This window comes from Anomaloglossus baeobatrachus, chromosome 3, assembly GCF_048569485.1.
Source record: "Anomaloglossus baeobatrachus isolate aAnoBae1 chromosome 3, aAnoBae1.hap1, whole genome shotgun sequence".
In the NCBI taxonomy this organism is placed as follows: domain Eukaryota; kingdom Metazoa; phylum Chordata; class Amphibia; order Anura; family Aromobatidae; genus Anomaloglossus; species Anomaloglossus baeobatrachus.
The window spans coordinates 171,493,962-171,518,168 of record NC_134355.1 but is presented as its reverse complement, the minus strand read 5'-3'; the positions used below and the strand labels follow the sequence as shown (position 1 = coordinate 171,518,168).

General features: G+C 46.1%; 1 protein-coding gene across 1 annotated transcript; it reads right to left on the bottom strand.

The window, feature by feature from the left end:
• Positions 1 to 793: 793 nt before the first annotated feature.
• On the bottom strand, positions 794 to 22,232 carry ACAT2 (acetyl-CoA acetyltransferase 2). Its single transcript, XM_075339581.1, has 9 exons — positions 22,114 to 22,232; positions 15,860 to 15,994; positions 15,119 to 15,300; positions 14,112 to 14,229; positions 13,521 to 13,664; positions 6,759 to 6,881; positions 6,273 to 6,427; positions 5,656 to 5,766; positions 794 to 1,417 (listed from the first exon to the last, which is right to left on the bottom strand). Exons 1-9 carry the CDS (start codon positions 22,166 to 22,168, stop codon positions 1,244 to 1,246), a joined length of 1,197 nt encoding a protein of 398 aa, XP_075195696.1. The 5' UTR covers positions 22,169 to 22,232; the 3' UTR covers positions 794 to 1,243.
• Positions 22,233 to 24,207: the final 1,975 nt, after the last annotated feature.

The window sequence follows — 24,207 nt, the reverse complement described above, 5'->3', positions numbered from 1 at the left end:
ATGAAACACGTACCAGAAAAACACTGACATAAAATAATAAACATTTTCAACTCACCTTTCCAGCGACGGGCTGTGCAGCCTCCGCTCTCTGCAGCTCCTGCCCGGCTCATGAATATTCATGAAAGCAGGAACAGCCGACCTGGAAGTATCTGCAGAGAGCGGTGGGTGGACGTTGCAGAGCCGAGGAGTTCAGCACCATGGGCAGCAGGAGCAAAGGCAGGTGAGTAATGTCCATTTGCATTCACGGATTGCACATGGACAACCCACATGTGCCGTGAATCACGGAACATGGAGGGACATATGCGTGTTTTACACGTCAGTGAAGAACGTCAGTGTTTTTCACTGATGTGTGAAACTGGCCTAAAAAAAAAAAACAAAACCAAACCAAAAATAAAAATGCATTTTTTGGTGAGTTTCTGCCACAAGATAATTTTTGCACCAAAAACTCAGCATGCAAACCTAGCCTTTCAATGACTTCCATGCCCCCTTCAGACCTCCCGGGGGAGGGGGGCTACCGGAAAAATTTCCCATTAACTGCCATTATGCTTGTTACTCGAGCACCCAAGCATTAGAAATTGCTCGGTTCAAGTAGCAAGCAACCAAGCATTTTATTTCTCACCCATCACTAGTTGTCAGCTTTAATGAGGACGGTGATGATGTCAGAAATATGTAGGCACTATATAAAGAAGACAAATAATTTATTACCCTTTTGAGATTTGAGTGAATAGGAAATATAGCTGTGTGTAAGGTTTTAGTCTTATAGCAAAAGCACAACTTGAATGGAAATAGGTGGTAAAGAGGATTGCATAATACTTTATTAAAATAGCAGAAATCATTACAAAAACACTTAGGTTTGATATTTTTAACAATTATTTTTTTGCTTGTGTAACATGTTGAACTTAAACGACAAAGTAATTCAAACAGACTAACTTTACCGACAAATCATACGTACTTACATTCATGTAAGTGTTTTGTGCGTACTCCAATCTAGGGGTTAATTTTTCAGATATGCTGAGATAAAAACTGCATTAAACATATCCCTCCACAATGTAGTGCACACCATTCTGATTCAGGCGCATGGTGCAGTTCAAATGGGAAATTATTAAACTTGTGATTTAACAAAACATATTAAAAGGAATTGAGCCGAGGCAAAAAAGCAATTATCTTGGAATGGATTTGGTTATCAAGTCACTTGTATGTTCCATGGGAACAAGTGCCTTCTGAAGTGTACGGATCTAAATGCTTAGCTTGTTCTTTCAACGCACATGGCAATGCCCATGCCACCACCAATACACAGAGCAGCAACTCCTTTCTTCCCCCCAGTTCTCTCCAAGGCATAAAGGAGAGTAACCAAGATACGACAGCCAGACATTCCGAGAGGGTGACCGAGTGCTATAGCTCCTCCTTGTATGTTTACCTGTAGAACAACCAAAAATGGAAATCTATAGGGTTAACTGGGTCTCAGGGGAAAACTATTCTCCTTGCGGAGACTGACAAACCAATCTGGCTATATAGAGAGAAGGGCTGCACACCAGTGACAGTGCAAGGGGAATAAATGTAAAGCAGAAACTGCTGTGTGAATACTGGCATGAAAAATACAATAGCTATATTTGAAAATGAAAATATGAAATGGAATCTGCATAACTGCCATTACCTTAAGAATAAAGAGAAACTTAGCTATTGAATTGATCAATGCAACAGAGCCCCAACACCTCGTCATGGTATTCTCTTACATTGGGGTCCCTAGCTAATGTGTGTCCTCTCTTGCAGTTAAAAAACTTACCATGTGTGGGAGGCTGAGACCCAGACTATACATGTATAATGTGGACTGGCGATAGGTGTGCATACCTTCTCTCTATATGGTGAAGCTTTTTAGGGTCTTTGCACCCAGTTCAGACTTAGAATGGTGTTCCAGACGTTATTTCTTAAACCAATCTGGCTGTCAGTGGTGAGGAGTCTTATAGCTGCAATGCTCCTCAGAGAAATAATTTGAGACAATTTGAATAGGGTTAACTGAACATTCTATAGTGCCATGTATATTAAAATAGTAATTCTGCTCAAATTGCACCTAAATAGTAAATGTTGATCTAAATCACATTCCCCCACCTTCAACATGTGCAGATTCACGTAGGTGAAAGGTGTAGGATGTATATAAAACAAGGCTATTGCACAAGGTGACGAGGTATAATAAGCCATTAATGAATTTTTTTCCCCCAGGTCATAAATGTGGTATTTGTCATGTCTTAAAATCTAGAAAAACTTTTTTTTTTTTTTAATTTAAATAATGATCACAAATATGTGATTAAGGAAAATTTGTCATGTTTTTGAAAAGGGGTAATATATTCAATTAGGTGCCCATGAGACATAATATATGTGGGACGCACCAAACGACAACTACAGAAAAGAATTGGTGAACACAAGAAATATTGTAAAAAAATAAATAAATAAATAAATCAAAAGATCACCCCCTGTCAAAGAATTATGTACATAAACATGGTCGTCAATTTATAGGATCAGAAGTGTGGACGATACTATCGGTTAGAGCAGAGGTTCCCAACTCCAGTCCTCAAGGCACACCAACAGTGCATGTTTTCAGGATTTCTTTAGCATTGCATGGGTGTTGGATTCAGCACCTTTGCAGGTGATTAAATTATCACCTGTGCAATACTAAGGAAATCCTGAAAACCTGCACTGTGGTGTGCCTTGAGGACTGGAGTTGGGAACCTCTGGGTTAGAGCACACTGGAGGGGGTGCGCGGTGATTATATCGAGAGCATGTCAAGGGCTGAAAGCATAGCATTATTTGTATTTGAGTGGCTGGGCCGGTAACTCTGAATGATCAAGCACGAGGACACAACTTTATAAAAGGATGAGACAGCTGCGCATCCCAGAGGAAAGGGACAGTGTTCTCTGAAACGCGTAGGGCAACAGTGTACTGGACATAGCAAGACTTCGTAGCTAATTGAGGGGACATCACCATTTGCATCTGGAGTTCCTCGTGTGTCTCACAGACATTGGGATAGCGGCTGGCTGGAGCAATATCTTCAAAGGCAAAGCCCAGTGGCAATGGCCGTTTTGTATGGAGACTTTTTACTCTGTATCTAAAGTCTGGACTGCCGGGTCAGCTTTTAGTTCTTCAACACTCATTAAGGTAATTGTGGAGCTTTATTTTGGCAACTGCCTGGTGGGCTATTATACCTTGTCACCATGGGTAATAGCCCCGCTTTATTTCCTATATTAGATATTAACCCCGTGGTGATCTCGGACATCTAATTGCAGAAGGGGCTTGTAAGATATTTTCCGTTCGCACCAGTGGTATTAGTTTATTGTATAGAAAAAGTGTTTTCCTAGAGCTTATGCTACTAGAAATCTGATAATAGTGATAGTTTTCAAAGTGTCAGATTTCCATGTGATAGAATTCTTTGTGGTATTACAGGGATCTGTGCAGTGTAAAGCTTCACTGTGGAAACCAGCAGTGATCAGAGTTCACCATTGATTGCTGCGGTTCCTATGACAACCCTTCTGGTAACATAACAAAACTTTGTGATTTTCATAGTGCAAAACCCTCTGATAACCCTTCCTGGCATGAATACATGCTACGTTATATGTTGATTACCCATTTGATAACTCTCCTTATCTGAATTACATTTTATCCAATTCTAATGATCATTATGTTTAACTAACATCATGTTTGACCAAATGTATTAATGACTCATTAGAATCATATGGTTTACCCCATGCCTTTCAACCCCATGACAACTCTTGCGGGTTTATTCTTATATACTTGTACATGTCATCCAATTCTAATTATCAATATATTCAATAAACATCATGTTTGACTAAATATATTGATGTTTCATTAGAGTCATATGGTTTACCGTAGGCTTTTTAACCCTATGTTAACTCTTTTGGGTCTTTTCTTACGTACTTAGAATTAAATCACATGTACAAATATATCATTTTGTTCAACTAACATGATGTTTGACTACATGTTTTAATGTTTTATTAGAGTCATATGGTTTACGGCATGCCTATTAACTCTGACAATTCTTGCAGGGTTGTTTTTTTTTTATACACTTTATATTATATACTACTTTCTATGTAGCCTCTAAGTCAAACTGCCTGCATTAATGATGTTAGAATATGCCTAAAAACAACCTGTCACGTTGCTTGCTGTCATCAGCCACACTGCCTTGTTTTTATGGGTTTTGGGGTGTTTTTAATGAGATATTTCAGCAATATTGATTGTGTTTTGCACAACTAGTAAAATATTTTGTATTCTGCTTTGGACATTAAGTTGTTGATCTGATTAATGGTAGCTCATAGGTATACAAATTTGAGTGGCTGGGCCCGTAACCCTGAATAATCAAGCTTGAGGACACAACTTTATAAAAGGATGAGACAGCTGCGCATCCCTGAGGAAGAAGACCGTGTTCTCTGAAACGCGTAGGTAGCGCAGTGTGCTGGACATAGCGGGACTTTGTAGCTAATTAAGGGGATGTCACCATTTGCATTTGGAGTTTCTCATGTGTCTCGCAGACATTGGGATAGTAGCTGCCGGCTGGGGCAATATCTCAGAAGCGCGGGCGAAAATTTAAACCTACAAAGGAAATGGCCGTTTTGTATGGGGACTTTCTACTCTCTGCTATCTAAAGTCTGGACTGGCAGGTCAGCTTTCAGTACTTCAACACCCATTAAGGTACTTGTGGAGCTTTATTTTGGCAACTGCTTGGTGGGTTATTATACCTTGTCACCGTGCGTAATAGCCCCGTTTAATTTCCTATAATAGATATTAACCCCGTAGTGGTCATGGACGTCTATTTGCAGACGGGGACTTGTAAAGGGTACTTTACACACTGCGACATCGCTAGCGATCTCGTTAGCGATGTGAAATTCTAGATCGCAAGTGCGATCTTTCGAGATCGCACATAGGTTATTTTACTCATGTGCGATCTCAAAAGATCGCACTTGCGATCTAGAATTTCACATCGCTAATGAGATCGCTAGCGATGTCGCAGTGTGTAAAGTACCCTTAAGATATTTTCAGTTAGCACCAGTGATATTACTTTATTGTATATAAAAATAATTGTTTTCCCAAGAGCTTATCTTAATAGAAATCTGATAATACAAGTGATAGTTTACAAACTGTCAGATTTCAATGGAATAAAATTCTTTGAGGAAATTATAGGGGCACTGTAAAGCTTCATTGTGGAATCCAGCAGTGATCAGAGTTCACCATTGACTAAATTTCCAATTTTAGGCTATGTGCGCACTAGAAAGTGCCTTTTTCTTAAGGAAAATCCGGACCCTCTTAAAGAATCCCGCTCCCGCGGTAAAAAAACGCACCAAAAACACAACGAAATCCGCATGCGGTTTTACTGCGGATTGCCACGGATTTGCCGCGGATTTTCCGTAAGTTGGTCCCTGCGGGTTTTTACCATTATCTATGGCAAAAAACGCAGGTACCTCCAGAAAAGAAGTGACATGCTCATTAATTCCACAGCAGAAAATCCACGGGTAAATCCGCAGTGACAAATAAACGCAGTGTGCGCCCAGCATTTTTTTAAAACCCATAGGATTTGCATTTTCTGCAGCAAATCTGCGGTAAATTTGCAGAGTGCGCACAGGGCCTTACGCATGTTTTCTGGAAAATTACCTTAGCGGGGTTCAATCCAAGCTCTTTAACAATTGCTATTGCTTGTGCTGCAAAAGCTTCATTAATTTCATACACATCCACCTCATCCAGGCTCCATCCTGCTTTTTGAACCTGCAAGATACACCATGCATAATTTTATATGACATATTGATCATTGTGTAGCTGGTTGAGGCTTTGATGTCCTCACTCAAGTCCTCGACTTTACAGCCATTTTCATCTTTACATTTTTCCGTTGACAAGTTGTAGTTTCAAATGACAGTTTATTTTGCCATATAAAGTACTGAAAAATGGGAAACAAGTTCCAAGTTGGATTAAATGGTGAAAATGGTGCGGCTCAGCTGTTATACAGATGTTTCTACGTAATACAGACATTGACACGTCAGGAGAGCGCTTATTACACACAGTCTCCATGATCAAATTTTATTACATATATTGATTTCTGGACCCCTATATATAGCCCTTTAAAATTTGTTTTTATTGCAATTTATATGTAATTTTACATAACAAACCATTATTTTTAAACACTTCAAGAAGCTATGATGAATTAGGCATCACTGCGATCTTAAGGCTTCCATAATGCTGTTATTTGAATAAGTAAATGGAAAAAAAAAACTTACAGCTTTCTTAATAGCAGGAATTGGCCCAACTCCCATGATAGATGGGTCCAAACCAGCTTGAGCGGTGCAGACTATTTGTGCCATGGGTAACAGATGCCTGCGCTGGGCTTCAGACTTCTTCATAAGTATAACCGCTGCAGCTCCATCGTTTATACCTGAGCAGAGGCAATCATTGTAGAAATTACAAGAATCAGTACGTGATGGTCTGGAAACACATTATTATATTATCTCTCTCTGACTCTACAGAAATTAGAGACATTATTTAGATGTTTATTTACCAATTTAATAATTATTATTATTATAGCACCATTTATTCCATGATGCCTTACATGTGAAAAGGGTATACACAGTAAGGACAAGTACAATAATCATAAACAATACAAGGCACAGATTGATACAGGAGGAGCCCGCCAGAGATAACAGTCTACAGCATGGCATATTTTGGGCAGCCTTAAATCTTAAGTATTTATTGACCACAATACTAACCTGAGGCATTAGCTGGGGTTACAGTACCAGTTCCATCCTTCAGAAAATAGGGTTTTAATTTTGCCATTCCCTCTAAGCTGCTTCCATGTCGGGGAAACTCATCAGTTGTGACGGTCACAGGGCCTATAAAGGGTGAAATGTTATGCAGCATCTACAAACTTTAATACATTAAAGGGGTTGACAGGTCTAAAATAATAAGTCTGCAGTCACTGTGTCACTCTGTGTGACTGCAGATTCCTGGTGCACAGTGAGGAATCTCTGGTTTCTGAGCTGGAAACGCCAGTCATGTGACCACAAGTGTGCGCTATGCATGTTCCCGGCAAGGACACAAGTAGCGGGCGCAATACAAATGTGTTGTGCAAGGCCGCGCCGTCTGACGTGCCTACTTCACACACTTGTACAGAGCGAGGCCAAGCCCACTTGTTGGACCGGGAAAGAAGGGAATTTTGTTTACTTACCGTAAATTCCTTTTCTTCTAGCTCCAATTGGGAGACCCAGACAATTGGGTGTATAGCTACTGCCTCCGGAGGCCGCACAAAGTACTACACTTAAAAGTGTAAGGCCCCTCCCCTTCTGGCTATACACCCTCCCGTAGGAGTACGGATTCCTCAGTTTTAGTACCAAAGCAAGAAGGAGGAAAGCCAATAACAGTTTCAAAAACAAATTCAATCCGATAACAAGATCGGAGAACTTAAGAAACAACATGAACAACATGTGCACCCGAAAAACGAAACCCTAAGAACAATAGGGCGGGTGCTGGGTCTCCCAATTGGAGCTAGAAGAAAAGGAATTTACGGTAAGTAAACAAAATTCCCTTCTTCTTTTTCGCTCCTAATTGGGAGACCCAGACAATTGGGACGTCCAAAAGCAGTCCCTGGGTGGGTAAAAAGATACCTCGTGATCGGGCTGTCAGGCAGCCCTTTCCTACAGGTGGGCCACCGCCGCCTGAAGGACCTGTCTACCTAGGCTGGCATCTGCCGAAGCGTAGGTATGCACTTGATAGTGTTTGGTAAACGTGTGCAGACTCGACCAGGTAGCCGCCTGGCACACCTGCTGAGCCGTAGCCTGATGCCGCAATGCCCAGGACGCACCCACGGCTCTGGTAGAATGGGCCTTCAGTCCAGATGGAATCGGAAGCCCAGCAGAACGGTATGTGTGAAGAATTGGTTCCTTGATCCACCGCGCCAGGGTGGATTTGGAAGCTTGCGATCCCTTATGCTGACCAGCGACTAGGACAAAGAGCGCATCAGAACGGCGCATAGGCGCCGTGCGAGAAATGTAAATCCTGAGTGCTCTCACCAGGTCCAACAGATGTAAACCTTTTTCAAATTGGTGAACTGGATGCGGACACAAAGATGGCAAAGTGATATCCTGATTGAGATGAAAGGAAGAAACCACCTTGGGAGAAAACTCTGGAATTGGACGCAGTACTACCTTGTCTTGGTGAAACACCAGGAAGGGAGATTTGCAAGATAACGCCGCTAGCTCGGACACTCTACGAAGAGACGTGACCGCCACAAGAAAAACCACTTTTTGTGAAAGCCGAGAAAGGGAAACCTCTTTCAAAGGCTCGAAAGGCGGCTTCTGGAGAGCAATGAGAACCTTGTTTAGATCCCAGGGTTCCAATGGCCGTCTGTAAGGAGGAACGATATGACAAACTCCTTGGAGAAACGTGCGTACTTTAGAAAGCCGTGCCAAGCGTTTCTGAAAGAATACGGATAGCGCGGAGACTTGACCCTTAAGAGAGCTAAGCGACAAACCTTTTTCCAACCCAGACTGCAGGAAGGAAAGAAAAATTGGCAATGCAAATGGCCAGGGAGAAACCCTCTGAGCCGAGCACCAAGCTAAGAATATCTTCCACGTCCTGTGATAGATCTTAGCTGAGGATGGTTTTCTAGCCTGTCTCATTGTGGCAACTACTTCATGAGATAAACCTGAGGCCGCTAGGATCCAGGACTCAATGGCCACACAGTCAGGTTCAGGGCCGCAGAATTCAGATGGAAAAACGGCCCTTGAGACAGCAAATCTGGACGGTCTGGTAGTGCCCATGGTTGGCCTACCGTGAGATGCCACAGATCCGGGTACCACGACCTTCTTGGCCAGTCTGGAGCTACGAGAATGGCTCGATGGCAGTCGGACCTGATTTTCCGGAGAACTCTGGGCAACAATGCTAGAGGTGGGAACACATAGGGTAGTCGGAATTGCGACCAATCCTGAACCAAGGCGTCTGCCGCCAGCGCTCGGTGATCGTGAGACCGTGCCATGAAAACTGGGACCTTGTTGTTGTGCCGTGACGCCATCAGATCGACGTCCGGCGTCCCCCAGCGGCAGCAGATCTGCTGAAACACGTCCGGGTGAAGGGACCATTCCCCTGCGTCCATGCCCTGGCGACTGAGAAAGTCTGCTTCCCAGTTTTCCACGCCTGGGATGTGAACTGCGGATATGGTGGACGCTTTGCTTTCCACCCACGTCAAAATCCGCCGGACTTCTTGAAAGGCTTGGCGACTGCGTGTTCCCCCTTGGTGGTTGATGTACGCCACCGTCGTGGAATTGTCCGACTGAATCCGAATCTGCTTGCCTTCCAGCCATTGTTGGAAGGCTCGCAGAGCAAGATAGACTGCTCTGATTTCCAGAACATTGATCTGCAGGGTGGACTCTTCCTGAGTCCACGTCCCCTGAGCCCTGTGGTGGAGAAACACCGCTCCCCACCCTGATAGGCTCGCATCCGTCGTGACCACTGCCCAGGATGGGGGTAGGAACGACTTTCCCTGTGACAATGAGGTGGGGAGAAGCCACCAACGCAGAGAGTCCTTGGCAGTCTGAGAGAGGGAGACAGTCCTGTCGAGGGACGTCGACTTCCCATCCCATTGGCGTAGAATGTCCCATTGTAGAGGGCGCAGATGAAACTGCGCGAACGGGACCGCCTCCATTGCTGCTACCATCTTTCCTAGGAAATGCATGAGGCGCCTCAGTGAGTGTGACTGGCTCTGAAGGAGAGATTGCACTCCTGTCCGCAGCGAACACTGCTTGTCCAGTGGAAGCTTCACTATCGCTGAGAGAGTATGAAACTCCATGCCAAGATAAGTCAGTGATTGGGTCGGGGTTAGATGAGACTTTGGAAAGTTGATAATCCACCCGAAACTCTGGAGAGTGTCTAGTGCCACTTTCAGACTGTGTTGGCATGCCTCTTGAGAGGGTGCCTTTATAAGCAGGTCGTCTAGATACGGGATGACCGAGTGACCTTGCGAGTGCAGGACAGCTACTACTGCTGCCATGACCTTGGTGAAGACCCGGGGGGCTGTTGCCAGACCGAAAGGTAACGCTACGAACTGCAGGTGTTCGTCGTGTATGACGAAGCGTAGGAAACGCTGATGCTCTGGCGCAATCGGCACGTGGAGATACGCATCTTTGATGTCTATTGATGCTAGAAAATCTCCTTGAGACATTGAGGCTATGACGGAGCGTAGGGATTCCATCCGGAACCTCCTGACTTTTACGTGTCTGTTGAGCAACTCTAGATCCAGGACGGGCCGATACGATCCGTCCTTTTTTGGGACCACAAACAGATTGGAGTAAAAACCGTGACCTTGTTCCTGAAGAGGGACGGAGGTCACCACTCCTTCCGCCTTTAGAGCGGCCACCGCCTGCAACAGAGCATCGGCTCGGTCTGGTGGTGGAGAAGTTCTGAAGAAACGAGTTGGCGGACGAGAACTGAACTCTATCCTGTACCCGTGAGACAGAATATCCCTCACCCAACGGTCTTTGACGCGTGACAGCCAAATGTCGCCAAAGTGGGAAAGCCTCCCACCGACCGAGGGTGTGGGAATCGGAGACTGCAAGTCATGAGGACGCCGTCTTGGCAACGGTTCCTCCGGCTGTCTTTTTTGGGCGTGACTGAGACCTCCAAGAATCTGAGCGTCTCTGATCTTTTTGAGTCTTTTTTGACGAGGAAAATTGGGACCTGCCCGGTCCTCGAAAGGACCGATAACCAGACTGACCCCTCCTCTGTTGGGGTTTGTTTTGTCTGTGTTGCGGTAAGGATGAGTCCTTACCCTTGGAGTGTTTGATGATTTCATCCAAACGCTCTCCAAACAATCGGTCACGAGAAAAAGGCAAATTGGTTAAGCACTTCTTGGAATGAGAATCTGCCTTCCAATGTCTCAACCACAGGGCCCTACGCAAAACAACGGAGTTGGCTGACGCCACTGCCGTACGGCTTGTAGCGTCAAGAACAGCATTAATCGCGTACGACGCGAATGCCGCCATTTGCGAGGTCAATGGTGCTACCTGCGGGGCAAATGCACGTGTGACTGAGTCGACTTGCACAAGCCCGGCTGAGATAGCTTGGAGTGCCCATACGGCAGCAAAAGATGGCGCTAACGACGCTCCAATAGCTTCATAGATGGATTTCAGCCAGAGCTCCATCTGCCTGTCAGTGGCATCTTTAAGTGCCGCTCCATCTTCAACTGCAACCAAGGATCTAGCTGCAAGCCTGGAAATTGGAGGATCCACTTTTGGACACTGGGTCCAACCCTTGACCACCTCAGGGGGAAAAGGATAGCGTGTATCTTTAAGCCGTTTAGAAAAACGCCTTTCCGGATAAGCGTGGGGTTTCTGGATTGCGTCTCTAAAGTCAGCGTGGTCCAGAAAAGTGCTTAATGTACGCTTGGGATATCTGAAATGGATTCTCTCGTGCTGCGAAGCTGACTCCTCTACCAGAGGAGCTGGTGGAGAAATATTTAACATCTTATTGATGGATGCTATAAGATCATTAACTATGGCATCACCATCTGGTGTATCTAGATTGAGAGCGGTCCCAGGATCAGAATCCTGATCAGTTACGTCCGCCTCATCACCCATAGATTCATCTCGCTGGGATCCTGACCATTGAGATGAATGTGAAGGCCTCTCATAGCGAGCCCGCTTAGGTTGCCTGGGACCATCGTCCGAGTCAGAGTCTTCACCCTGAGGTGTATGTGCCCGTCCCGGAGCTTGGAAGTAATTCAGCTGAGGGGGACCAGGGGGCAATGATTGCACAGTGTCCGTGGCCTGAAGTACAGGCCTAGCCCGCAATGTGTCAAGAATTTGTGACATAGTGAGAGACATTCTGTCAGCAAAAGCTGTAAACTCAGTTCCTGTCACTTGGACAGCATTCACAGGTGGTACACCCTGGGTCACGTCCAGCGGAGGTCCCGGCTGTGCAAGTGCCACAGGGGCCGAGCACTGCACACAATGGGGGTCATTGGAGCCTGCCGGTAGAAAAGTCCCACATGCGGTACAGGAAGCATATAATGTCTGACCCTTGCGTTTTGTGGACGACATGCTGTTGGCTCTCTGCAATGTGAGAGAGTCTATAGCCAAAAGGCGACCAGCGCTATGCAGTACAAAGTATTTGCAGGAACAAAATACTAAGATTACTACTGGCACAAGAGGGGGTGAGCCCGGAGGGCTGCTTACCGCCCGCTGAATAGCGGGTAAGAGGCGCAGAATTCCTTGTCTGGGTCTCCCCGGCTCCCCTCTGCAGCTCAGCGTGTCAGCAGGAATGGCTGCCGGCGTCTGTGGAGAGGGGCGGCCCGTGGGAGTTCCCAAACAAAAGTGCGGGAAACAGTGTCCCCTCTGTGCCTATTGTGAGGGCTGGAGTATGTAAAAACGACTCCAGCCCTCAGCGCTGATGCACTGACCAGCGTCCCGCCCCTCTCCTGACTGGCAGGTCTGGGGGCGGGAACGAACGGAACCAGGCCGCAAAAGCCGGGGACTCGAGTTATCAGCGCGGCCGCCGTAAAAGCGCGGCCCGCGCTGAAGTCCCCGGCGCACCACAAGTGCCAGCCGCGCCGCAGTCCCAGCGGCCGGCGCGACCGTTCCCCAAAAGTGTGCCCGCTTCAGCGAAGCTGAAATGAGGCCATGGCACAAGCGCCGCAGCGCTGATGTCCCCGGCGCACTACAACACCCAGCATGCTGCGGTGTGAGCGTGAAATGCACGGGGACACAGAGTACCTTGAGGAAGCAGGGCCATGTCCCTGATGTACTCCGCTCCAATCCAGCATCTTCTCCAGGGGCTGTAGATGGAGCACGGTCTCAGTGCCTGGAGACCAGTAAATCCCACTTCACCCAGAGCCCTGTAAAAAGGGATGGGGAAGGAATCAGCATGTGGGCTCCAGCCTCCGTACCCGCAATGGGTACCTCAACCTTACAAACACCTCCGACATACAGTGGGGTGAGAAGGGAGCATGCTGGGGGCCCTGTATGGGCCCTCTTTTCTTCCATCCGACATAGTCAGCAGCTGCTGCTGACTAAAAACAATGGAGCTATGCGTGCGTGTCTGACCTCCTTCGCACAAAGCTAAAACTGAGGAATCCGTACTCCTACGGGAGGGTGTATAGCCAGAAGGGGAGGGGCCTTACACTTTTAAGTGTAGTACTTTGTGCGGCCTCCGGAGGCAGTAGCTATACACCCAATTGTCTGGGTCTCCCAATTAGGAGCGAAAAAGAAATGAATACTGCACAACTGCAATCACATAACTGCCATTCCCAGCTCAGAAACCAGCAAATCCGCACAACGCACAGTGCTTATGCTGGAAGGATTCATAAGTCTACAGTCATATAGTGACTCAGTGTGACTACAGACTTATTACTCTAGACCAGACAACTCTTTAACGATATTAATATGGTCAAGGAGCGCATGTTCGACATGGAATCACGTAGGCATTATATGATAACTCCTTATAGCAGCCCTATTTCACTACTGATTCACACTACTTTCTACCTTTTCTTGAAGGAACTTCAACGGGTACAATCTCCTTGGCAAAATGGCCCTCTTTCTGTGCAGCTTCAGTCCTTCTCTGTGATTCAACTGCCAACTGGTCCTGCTCTTCTCTGGAGATTTTCCACTGTTTGGCCACATTTTCAGCTAAAAAGACAACATGATAGATTTAGATAACACTATATATAAGGCCTCATTCAGAAGTCAGGTATTTTTCTCGGACACTTTATATTTCAGCATCTTCAGTCTTTTTTGGTCTGTGCGTCATCCACATTTTTTTGTTTCAACAGGGGAAAAAAAAATGAGAGGGTTTTCAAAGCGTCTCCTATATCAACTACTGAACAGCATTAATTTGACACATAGATGGCGACATATCATATGCTCCTTTTTCTAGGCGTGTGACTTTGCTCAGTATGGAATGAGTACATGCCTTATTTTTGAAACACAATAATATCATAATATTTATTCATTTATATAGCGCTATTAATTCCACATCGCTTTACATACATTGGCAAACACACGAATAGAACACGGAGAATAATGGACGGCCTTACATAGGAAATGGGTAAACGATTTACAATAGACAAGTCTTACCAGTTATTCCCATAGGATACTTGTAAAATGCATCATTAAGCCCATCACAAAAAATACTGTCCTGCAATGGAACATCCCCTGCTTTCACACCAGCGCGCATGTGCACTAAATGAGGCGCCTGAAAATAAAATCAAACAGAAAAAAACACAACAATTATAAAGGATATGGGTTAGTTTGCATGTGTAAAGTAATGAGAACAAAACTGATACTGTTTTGCCACTGACTGGTGATCCTTCATGTCGTAAATGTATATTTTCACATGCAGGTATATATTTTTTTTGTATGATTTGTATAATGCAAGCGTTATTTCCAGAACATAATATACGAACAATTATAAAGTGTCAGGCACAAAACAAGATTAAATGAAGGACAGTGAGACATCAGTGAAAACATCAACCACGAGAGAAGTCATTGTCGTACACCAATCTGGAAGCCAGTATAAAAGCAATTTTTGCTGTCTGCCTGCAGCTGTGATTTACTGGTCACTACTCCGCAGACTGCGAATTCATGTTAGTCTGTTTGCCAAACAAAGTCACTTCATACATCTAAAGCCTGAAACCTTACACCTCCAAATAATCAATAACAATTTTTCTACATTTAAATGGAATCAGTCATCAGGTTTTTGCCACCTAATCCGAGAGCAGCATAACGTAGGGGAAGAGATCCTGATTCCAGCAATGTATCACTTACTGGGTTGCTTAGTGTAGTTTTGATAAAATCACATTTTAGTCAGCAGTAGATTATCATTAGAGGACTACTTGGTGTGCTGCCAGATAGTCCAGCATATTCATAAGCTCTGGATAACTGCTAGATCTGCAGCAGAGAAAACATTGATTTTATTAAAATGACAGAGAGCAGCTCAATAAGTGATACTTCGCTGGAATCAGGAGCTTTGCCCCTACATTATACTGCTCTCAGATGAGAGAGCAAAAACCTGGTGACAGATTCGCTTTAATATCTATAATAGTTTCCATGTGTCCGCTGAACATCATACATAATATTCTTACCTGACTCATGTTCTCCATACCCCCTGCCACCACGATATCAGATTCTCCAGTTAATATAGCTTGAGCTCCAAGGCTTACAGACTTTAGGCCGGACCCACAGATCATTTGGCAACTCCATGCTGGAATAGAGTAGGGAATTCCAGCACCCACACTGGCCTGACGAGTAGGGTTTTGTCCAGTACCTACAATTGATATATATGAAAAAAAAAAGAATCAATAGCTGAAAGTCATTTTTCACCCCAGTTTAATTGCACAATCAAGTGTGCTGCTGGTCATCCTTTACTGACGTCTCACATACTAGACTGTAATGATAACGCTGGTTCACTAATCACCAACTCGTGCAGCTAAATCATATGCACTGAACCTGTGCAGCATCACGTGTAATGCCTGCGGCTCCATATTATGGGGTATATCTCTGTTTAAAGTCCTGATGAAGACCGAGACTTTGAAAGGTGTAGACTCAAGAACAGACATTTTTAATCCTCATGACTCCACTCAGCGCTGGTCAACACATACACATACAACTTACATAGGTTGAAAAAAAGACCTAGGTCCATCTAGTACAAGCTTCCTCCACCAATTATACATTTTGTCATTAAATCATTTATAACCGCCTTTTCCTTTCGGACAGATCTTCAGGGGTAGGAGAACTAATTCTCATTCTGCTTCAGGCTGGAAATATCCTCACGGAGGCAGTGACCAATTATGTGTAAAATCCATAATATACAACCATATACATACCTGCAGTTAAAACATGGCCAAATATCACTTCTGAGATCTCATCTGACTTAAGACTGGCTCTCTTCAGAGCCTCTCTGATCACAACTGTACCCAGGGTATGTACAGGTAGCGTTGACAGAGCTCCATTAAATGTACCTATAGACGAAAAAAACATAGCCATTATCAATAAGTAATTATACAAATATTCATCCACGTTACACTAATTTACCTAAAACCAAATAGGTCTCCGTGAGTTGAGTTTGTAGTACCCTATCCCTACAGCTTGAAACTGGCCATTCATACAGGCTTCTATACATAGGCACATTTATGCTCTTAGGTTGCATTTACAGGCCGGAGTCGCAGTGGGAAATATGAAGAAGTTCCATATATTTTTTTATTATTATTTATTATTATGGAGGCAACATGTGAACTCAGCTTTAAAGAATCAATTAGCCACATATCGAGTTGATCCGCGATCATCTAACCCACACAACGGGGACAATTTCCATTTTTGTGTTTTAGTTTTTATCTCCCCTTTAGGATCAGTGAACCCAAACGGTAAAGTTTAGGGTTCATATCGGACACCAGCTTTCCAGGTCCCGGACACAGACTTTTACCTGTATGTCCGTTTCCTGTGCAGGTTTATCATCCAAATAAAGCTTGTTGAAAGGTTGCAGGGTACCCAATGAGCAAGCTTTTCCGATGTGGGCACATCCGGCCCCATCACAGCCATGTCAAGTCTGTGATTGGCTGCAGTCAGACTGCCGGCGGCTGATTGGTTGCCCTCACAGAGGCTGTCTGCCCGCCTGAGTAAAGTGTAAAAATAAATAAATGAAATGATGTATGCCCTTTATATAGATAACCAGCGCAGATTAAGCACATGGCTACAGACTGAACCCCTAGCTGTGTGTGATATCTTGGCTGTGTATCAGAATAAAAGGGACGCCATGTAGGTTTTGTTTTAGTTATTTAAATCATTTTTAAAAAATGCCATTCATCCTTCCTCCCCCAATTTTGATACCCAGCTAAAATAAAGCCGAGAGCTAGGGTCTGGTGTTGTCAGCCTGGGGAGGCCCATGGTTATTGGGCCCTCCCCAGCCTAAATATAGCAGTTCGCAGCAGTCCAAGATTGTAGCATCCATTAGATGCGACAATTCCGACACTTTACCCAGCTCATCCCGATTGCCCTGGTGCAGTGGCAATCAATATAATATAAGGGTTTAATGACAGCTGTGATTTGTCAGCTGTCATCAAGCCCTGGATTAGTAATGGGTAGGGGTCTATGAGATCCCCCCCCATTACTATTCCTGTTACTTAAAATAAATAAAATCACAAACACGGAGAAAAATCCTTTATTTAAAAATGAAGAAAAGGCAGATCCAGGCAGGATCATAGAAAGCCATCACATGTGCAGGATAAAATTCATTCACCTCACCTAAGGTAAGTCATTGAATTCAAAGCTGGATTAGGCAATGTGTGCACATTCCTGCATTTCAGCACTATATTTGCAACTTCTGGCAAACCCCCCCCCCCGCAGTTTAGGTGCGGTTTTCTGCCAGGAAATGCAGATATGGTACAGAAATGTCTGCACCAGATTTCTATCTCCTGGCAAAAAATGCACCGAAATGGCATCAAAACTGTGATTTTTATGCTATTTAACGCCAGGGGATGCAGATTTGGTGCTGGAATGTATAAACCAAATTACTGCACCAAATCTGCATCTCCTGGCAAACCCCCCACATCAAAACAGCCTTGGGGGAGGGGACAATATCAATGGCTCCTGTCATCCTGTCAATACCAGCCCCCACCTGTCTGCTTTACCGTGCCTGAATATCAAAAATGGGGAGGTCCCTATGTCTTTTTTCGTCCCCACTATTTTGCTATCCAGCCACAGTAAAGCTGACAGGTGGGGGCTGGAGCCTGCAGCTGTTTTAGCCGCACTGGCTATCAAAATATTCTTTTTTTATATTATTTATTTTTATACTATTAAACAGCAAACTCACTGCAACAAAACACAGACACTGGCACTGGCACTGGCACAGAGGGTGGGCGGGGGAAGCAGTGAATATTCATGAACTTTAATTAGCAGGCCCAGAAGAAAACCTGGCTGCAGCATGATCCTCCAGGAAACACAGTATGTATAACTATCCTGCTCTTATTACCATTTAACTTCCATTTGCAGCCCCCAAGAGCTTATTAAGGCCATTTTACAGCCCCAAACTTCTGGTCCCCATTGACTTGTATGGGGTTCGTTGTTCGGGGTCAAGTTCGGACGTAGATGGCGAATTTTCGTTTAGTTTGAGCTGATTCTGCGATTCTGAATATTCAAACGGGTCCGCTCAGCACTACTCCCCTTCTTCCCAGACCCAGCTTTTTTATTTTTCTGACCATACGGACATATGAAGACTTCTCACTCAAAAGTACAACTCATCCTCTGGAAAAACACCATTCATTTTACCACAAAAAATTCCAAATGGGGAGAGATTGTGGAGAAAAAAAATAAAAAAAAAAACAACCCAATTCTGGCATGTCTTTTTGGGAATCGTTTCTATACTGTACAGTTTGTGGTAAAAAGACCTCACAATAAGATTCTCCTCATCATTGCGATTACACAGATACCAAACATGTCCAGATTTTTTAGTAGTAAAAATAAATCAGAAGTGTGCAAAACGGTTATTTATTTATTCCTCTATTCCAGCAGGTGACATGACACTTTTGTGTTATCTGGCCACTGATTGGTGCAGCGGCAACTATACGTTTTTTTTTAATTTGAATTTGGGTTGTGAATTACCGTAACTACTTCTGGACTGCCCTTAGATAATAAGAGTGTGAGTGGAGGGAGGGAAGGCAGAGACTGTTATTACCATTGCTGTCTTCCCTATCGCTCTACCCAGACCTGAACAAGCACTGTGCATGGAGTATAGGCCACTTTACACGCAGAGATAAATCTGCGGCAGATCTGTGGTTGCAGTGAAATCATGGACATATTGTAACATATGTAACATGTGTGACATATGTGTTTACATACGTGTGACAGGTACCAGAGTAAACATGTGTCTGTGAAATAAAAATATTTTCTAGATTCACCTGTATCCAGCGCTGTTTTCTTCGGCTCTGCTGCCTCCCGCTCCTGACCCCCACTCATTATATCCATTCATTATTCACTGCACTGAGGAGCTGGAAGCCGGAGCAGCGCTAGGGGCAGCATCGCAGGGACAGGTGAGTACCAGTATAGAACAACATGGGTACGTGTGGCATCTGTGTTAAAAAATGGATGTCACACATACCTAAAACACAGACGTCTGAAACCAGCCTAAGGCTGGTTTAAGACATCCGTGTTTTAGGTGCGTGTGACATCAGTTTTTAACATGGATGTCACACATACCCATGTTACCCTATTGTGTATTAACACGGCCGTGTTTTCACACTGACCGTGTGGCCCTGCTATTTCACACGGAGACGTGCCCCTTTTTTCACCAGCAGCACGGGTGTCACATGGATTGCAGACTGATGTGATCCGTGTGACACGGACTGGAGAAAACACTGTTTTTTAAATAAAAAGATTTTCTATATTTATCTGTATCCAGCGCTGCTGCCTCCCGCTCATTATTTTTATTGATTATTCACTGCAGTGAGCAGCTGGGAGCAGGGGCATTGCGGTGACTGCGCTGGAGACAGCACTGCAGAAGACGGCACCACCGAGGACGGCATCGCTGGGGACATCGCTAGTGACAGGTGAGTATCCTGCCAGCAGTGTGTGCGCAGGGACGTCCAGGAGGTCATCAGATTTCCCAATGAACTCTGATGACACCCCTGCGACAACTGCATTACAGCGAGTGTCACAATGGTGACTTTCCAGGGGTTCATGAGAGTTCATTGGGAACTCCGATGACCCCCTGGATGTCACTGCACAAACTGCTGTATACTCACCTGTCACCGGCAATGTTCCCACGATACCCCGGTGGCTTCCAAATCCTCGGGCAGTGATGAATATAATGAGCGGGGGTCAGGAGCGGGAGGCAGCAGAGCTGAAGAAAACAGCGCTGGATACAGGTGAATATAGAACATCTTTTCATTACAGAGACACGTGTTTTACCCGGTATGTGTCACACGTGTGCAAACACGGATGTCACACGTATGCAAACACGGATGTCACACGTATGCAAACACGGATGTCACACGTATGCAAACACGGATGTCACACGTGTGACCATAACCATGCGTGTGACTGGTACTTGATTAAGCACGGACGTCTGAAACCGGCCTAATAGGAAGTGCAAACGGGGCTTCGTCATCCACACCGCGCAATCATGTATTTAAGTGTTAAAATACCCCCACCCCCCAGAGTCTTTTATGACATTATCAGGGGGCACATGTGATACGTAAAATAGGAAATCAATACATAAATAGAAAGCAGGAAAATAAAGATACCACTGCCAGATACTGACCCCACCTCTGCTGGAAACAAAACTGTGTCCGCTAAATAAAAGCACGGCGAGTTTATTATGGAGAAAGGGAGAAAATGTAAAATATATTTCAGTAGTCCACTGCTATATAAAAAACAAAAACACCCAGCACCGCACTATCCGCACACACTGGACCCGGCCGGCACCGCACTATCCGCACACACTGGACCCGGCCGGCAGCCGCCCAGCACCGCACTATCCGCACACACTGGACCCGGCCGGCAGCCGCCCAGCACCGCACTATCCGCACACACTGGACCCGGCCGGCAGCCGCCCAGCACCGCACTATCCGCACACACTGGACCCGGCCGGCAGCAGCTCATCCACTGACAGCGCAGAGTACGACATGGTGCTACACCCACAGCCAATCACAACACATGGTCCTACACCCACAGCCAATCAGAGCACAGTTGGATAACTGCACCAGCCAATGGCAAAGCCAGTACCACACATGGGTCTACTGTAAACAGCCAATCAGCAGCAGAGTTTAGGAAAGCTGACTGACTCCACTTTTGGCTCCTCCGACCCTTCCTGGACCTTAGCAGCTTCTCTGCGCCGTGTGCAGGTGGCGACTATGCACATAATGTAAACACAGGCGCCGGCATTCTCCACCATAGATTGGCAGAAGGGTTGTTTGTTTTTTTTTAATCTCTGGCCAAATGCAAGGCGTTTACAATACGAACATCCAGCCGTGATTCCAGGATTCACGCAGATGTTCCACAGATACAAGTGTGTACAGAGAGCTGGGGTCCATGACAGAACTTCTATCAACAGCAAACAGCATGGGACACAAGCCGGCAGTAACACGAGCTATGAAAATGCCCCACACAGTAATGCCCCCACACAGTAGTGACCCACACAGTAGTGACCACACAGTAGTGACCCACACAGTAATGCCCCCACAGTAGTGCCCCCACACAGTAGTGACCCACACAGTAGTGCCCCCACAGTAGTGACCCACACAGTAATGCCCCCACAGTAGTGCCCCACACAGTAGTGCCCCACTAATGCCCCCACACAGTAATGCCCCACACAGTAGTGCCCCCACACAGTAATGCCCCACACAGTAGTGCCCCCACACAGTAATGCCCCACACAGTAGTGCCCCACACAGTAGTGCCCCACACAGTAGTGCCCCACACAGTAGTGACCCACACAGTAATGACCCACACAGTAGTGCCCCACACAGTAGTGACCCACACAGTAATGCCCCCACAGTAGTGCCCCACACAGTAGTGCCCCACTAATGCCCCCACACAGTAATGCCCCACACAGTAGTGCCCCCACACAGTAATGCCCCACACAGTAGTGCCCCCACACAGTAATGCCCCACACAGTAGTGCCCCACACAGTAGTGCCCCACACAGTAGTGCCCCACACAGTAGTGCCCCACACAGTAGTGACCCACACAGTAGTGACCCACACAGTAATGACCCACACAGTAATGACCCACACAGTAGTGCCCCACACAGTAGTGCCCCACACAGTAGTGCCCCACACAGTAGTGCCCCACGCAGTAGTGACCCACGCAGTAGTGACCCACGCAGTAATGCCCCACGCAGTAATGCCCCACACAGTAGTGCCCCACACAGTAGTGCCCCCACGCAGTAATGCCCCACGCAGTAATGCCCCACACAGTAGTGACCCACGCAGTAATGCCCCATTCCACCCCTCGCCCACAGTGCTCTGAAAAGGAAAGTGTAAAAATGACATTGTAATTTAAAAATGCAAGGAGAGTGATTGAAAAATACAACAAAAAGCGCCATTGTAATGAGCCCTACACCATGAGCCCGTGCACACCGGCCATTACCTATAGGAGTGCGGACCGCTGCCACAATCACCACCGGCTCCGGGGCTGAGCTCATCTTCCAGGCTGTCTCTCTGCACACTGACACTGACTGCAGGCGTGCGCTGTACTACTGTGCTGTGTGTTCCTGGATGACAAGAGGGTGCTGAAGATAAGGAAACTGCGACATCTACTGGCATGGAGGAGACAAGTCTGGTAACACTGACATTACAGTGTAGAGAGAAAATAAAAGGCACCAGGATATTGCTCCCCCATCTGAGAGCAGCAAAATGTAGAGACAGAGACCCTGATTCCAGCGATGTGCCACTTAAGGGGGCTTTACACGCTGCGACATCGCTAATGTGGAGTCGTTGGGGTCACGGAATTTGTGACGCACATCTGGCCGCATTAGCGATGTTGCCACGTGTGACACCGATGAGCGATTTTGCATCGTTGCAAAAACGTGCAAAATCGCTCATCGGTGACATGGGGGTCCATTCTCGATTATCGTTACTGCAGCATGTACGATGTAGGTCGTCGCTCCTGCGGCAGAACACATCGCTATGTGTGACGCCGCAGGAACGAGAAACCTCTCCTTACCTGCCTCCCGGCCGCTATGCGGAAGGAAGGAGGTGGGCGGGATGTTCCGGCCACTCAGCTCCGCCCCTCCGCTTCTATTGGGCGGCCGCTCAGTGATGTCGCTGTGACGCCGCACGGACCGCCCCCTTAGAAAGGAGGCGGTTCGCCGGTCACAGCGACGTCGCCGGGCAGGTAAGTATGTGTGACGGGTCAGCGCGATGTTGTGCGGAACGGGCAGCGATTTGCCCGTGTCGCACAACAGATGGGGGCGAGTACCCACACTAGCGATATCGGGATCGATATCGCAGCGTGTAAAGTAGCCTTTAGTGTACTGGGCGCAGTATTTGTGACACACTCAGAGTTCTTAGATGATGATGATGATGATGATGATAATAATAGAGCCTGACTGATTTCCATGGTGCTGCGCATGAGAAGTGTTAGGCTATGTGCCCACAAGACAATGTACCAGCAAATTTTGCCGCGGAAAATCAGCAGATTTTTCTGGATTTTGTAGATAAATCCGAAGGTTTTAGCAAGTACAGACAGGTTATCCTATGGGACATGGGGAGTGCTGTGTCCATGCTGCGATATGTGCGGCTGTGGAACATGCTGCGGATATCCCGCAGCCACATGTAACTGTAAGTCAATTATTCCTGCGGAAATATCTGCGGATGTCCCGGTCCTCCACTATGGAGACAGAGGCCGTGACTTCCGCAGGTAAGTCGCATGAATGTCCGCAGGTTTACCGCAGATATTTCACTATTTTCACTGGAATCCCGCAGCTATGGATAGCTGCGGATTCCGGGGAGCCGCTGTGGGATACCTGCAGACATACCTGCAGATATATCCGCATGTACAATGTCCCGTGGGCACATAGCCTTACATACAACGTATCAATATAAATTACAGTAAACAAACTTACAATCCCAGACTGGTACAGAGGATTCTACATTTATAGGATAGTGAGGAGAAGACAGTGGGTTGGACAGAAGCATATCGAAGGGGTGGGGGAGGTTAAGGGGGGCAAGCGGGGCCTGTGTGCAGCCGACTGGAGGCACCATTGGTTCCCTTGATGCAGCAGTCCGAGTTGTCTTTCAGACACGAGTACAATTGAAGCCCTGTCTGCCAGCACTTCTGGGTCAGGGTGACGTCAGCAGCGTGATCAGGTCAGCTGATCATGCTGTTGGCGCCACAGAGGCACACACAAGCATTGGTGGCAAGTGCTTCAGGAGAGCTGAAGACACAGAAGAGGAACACATATAGGGAGAGAGGGTGAGGGGAGATCTATATGGACACAGTATGGGGAGAGAGGGTGAGGGGGGATATATAAGGATATAGTATGGGGAGAGGTAAGGTTGGATGTATATGTACACAGTATGGGGAGGAAGGGTGAAGGTAGATGTATATGGACACAGTATGGGGAGTGGGTGAGTGGAGATGTATATGGACAAAGTATGAGGAAAGAGGGTGAAGGGAGATGTATAGGGATGTTAAGGTGAACTCTTAGCCAGAGATCACTAGTTGCCTACTGCCTGGCCG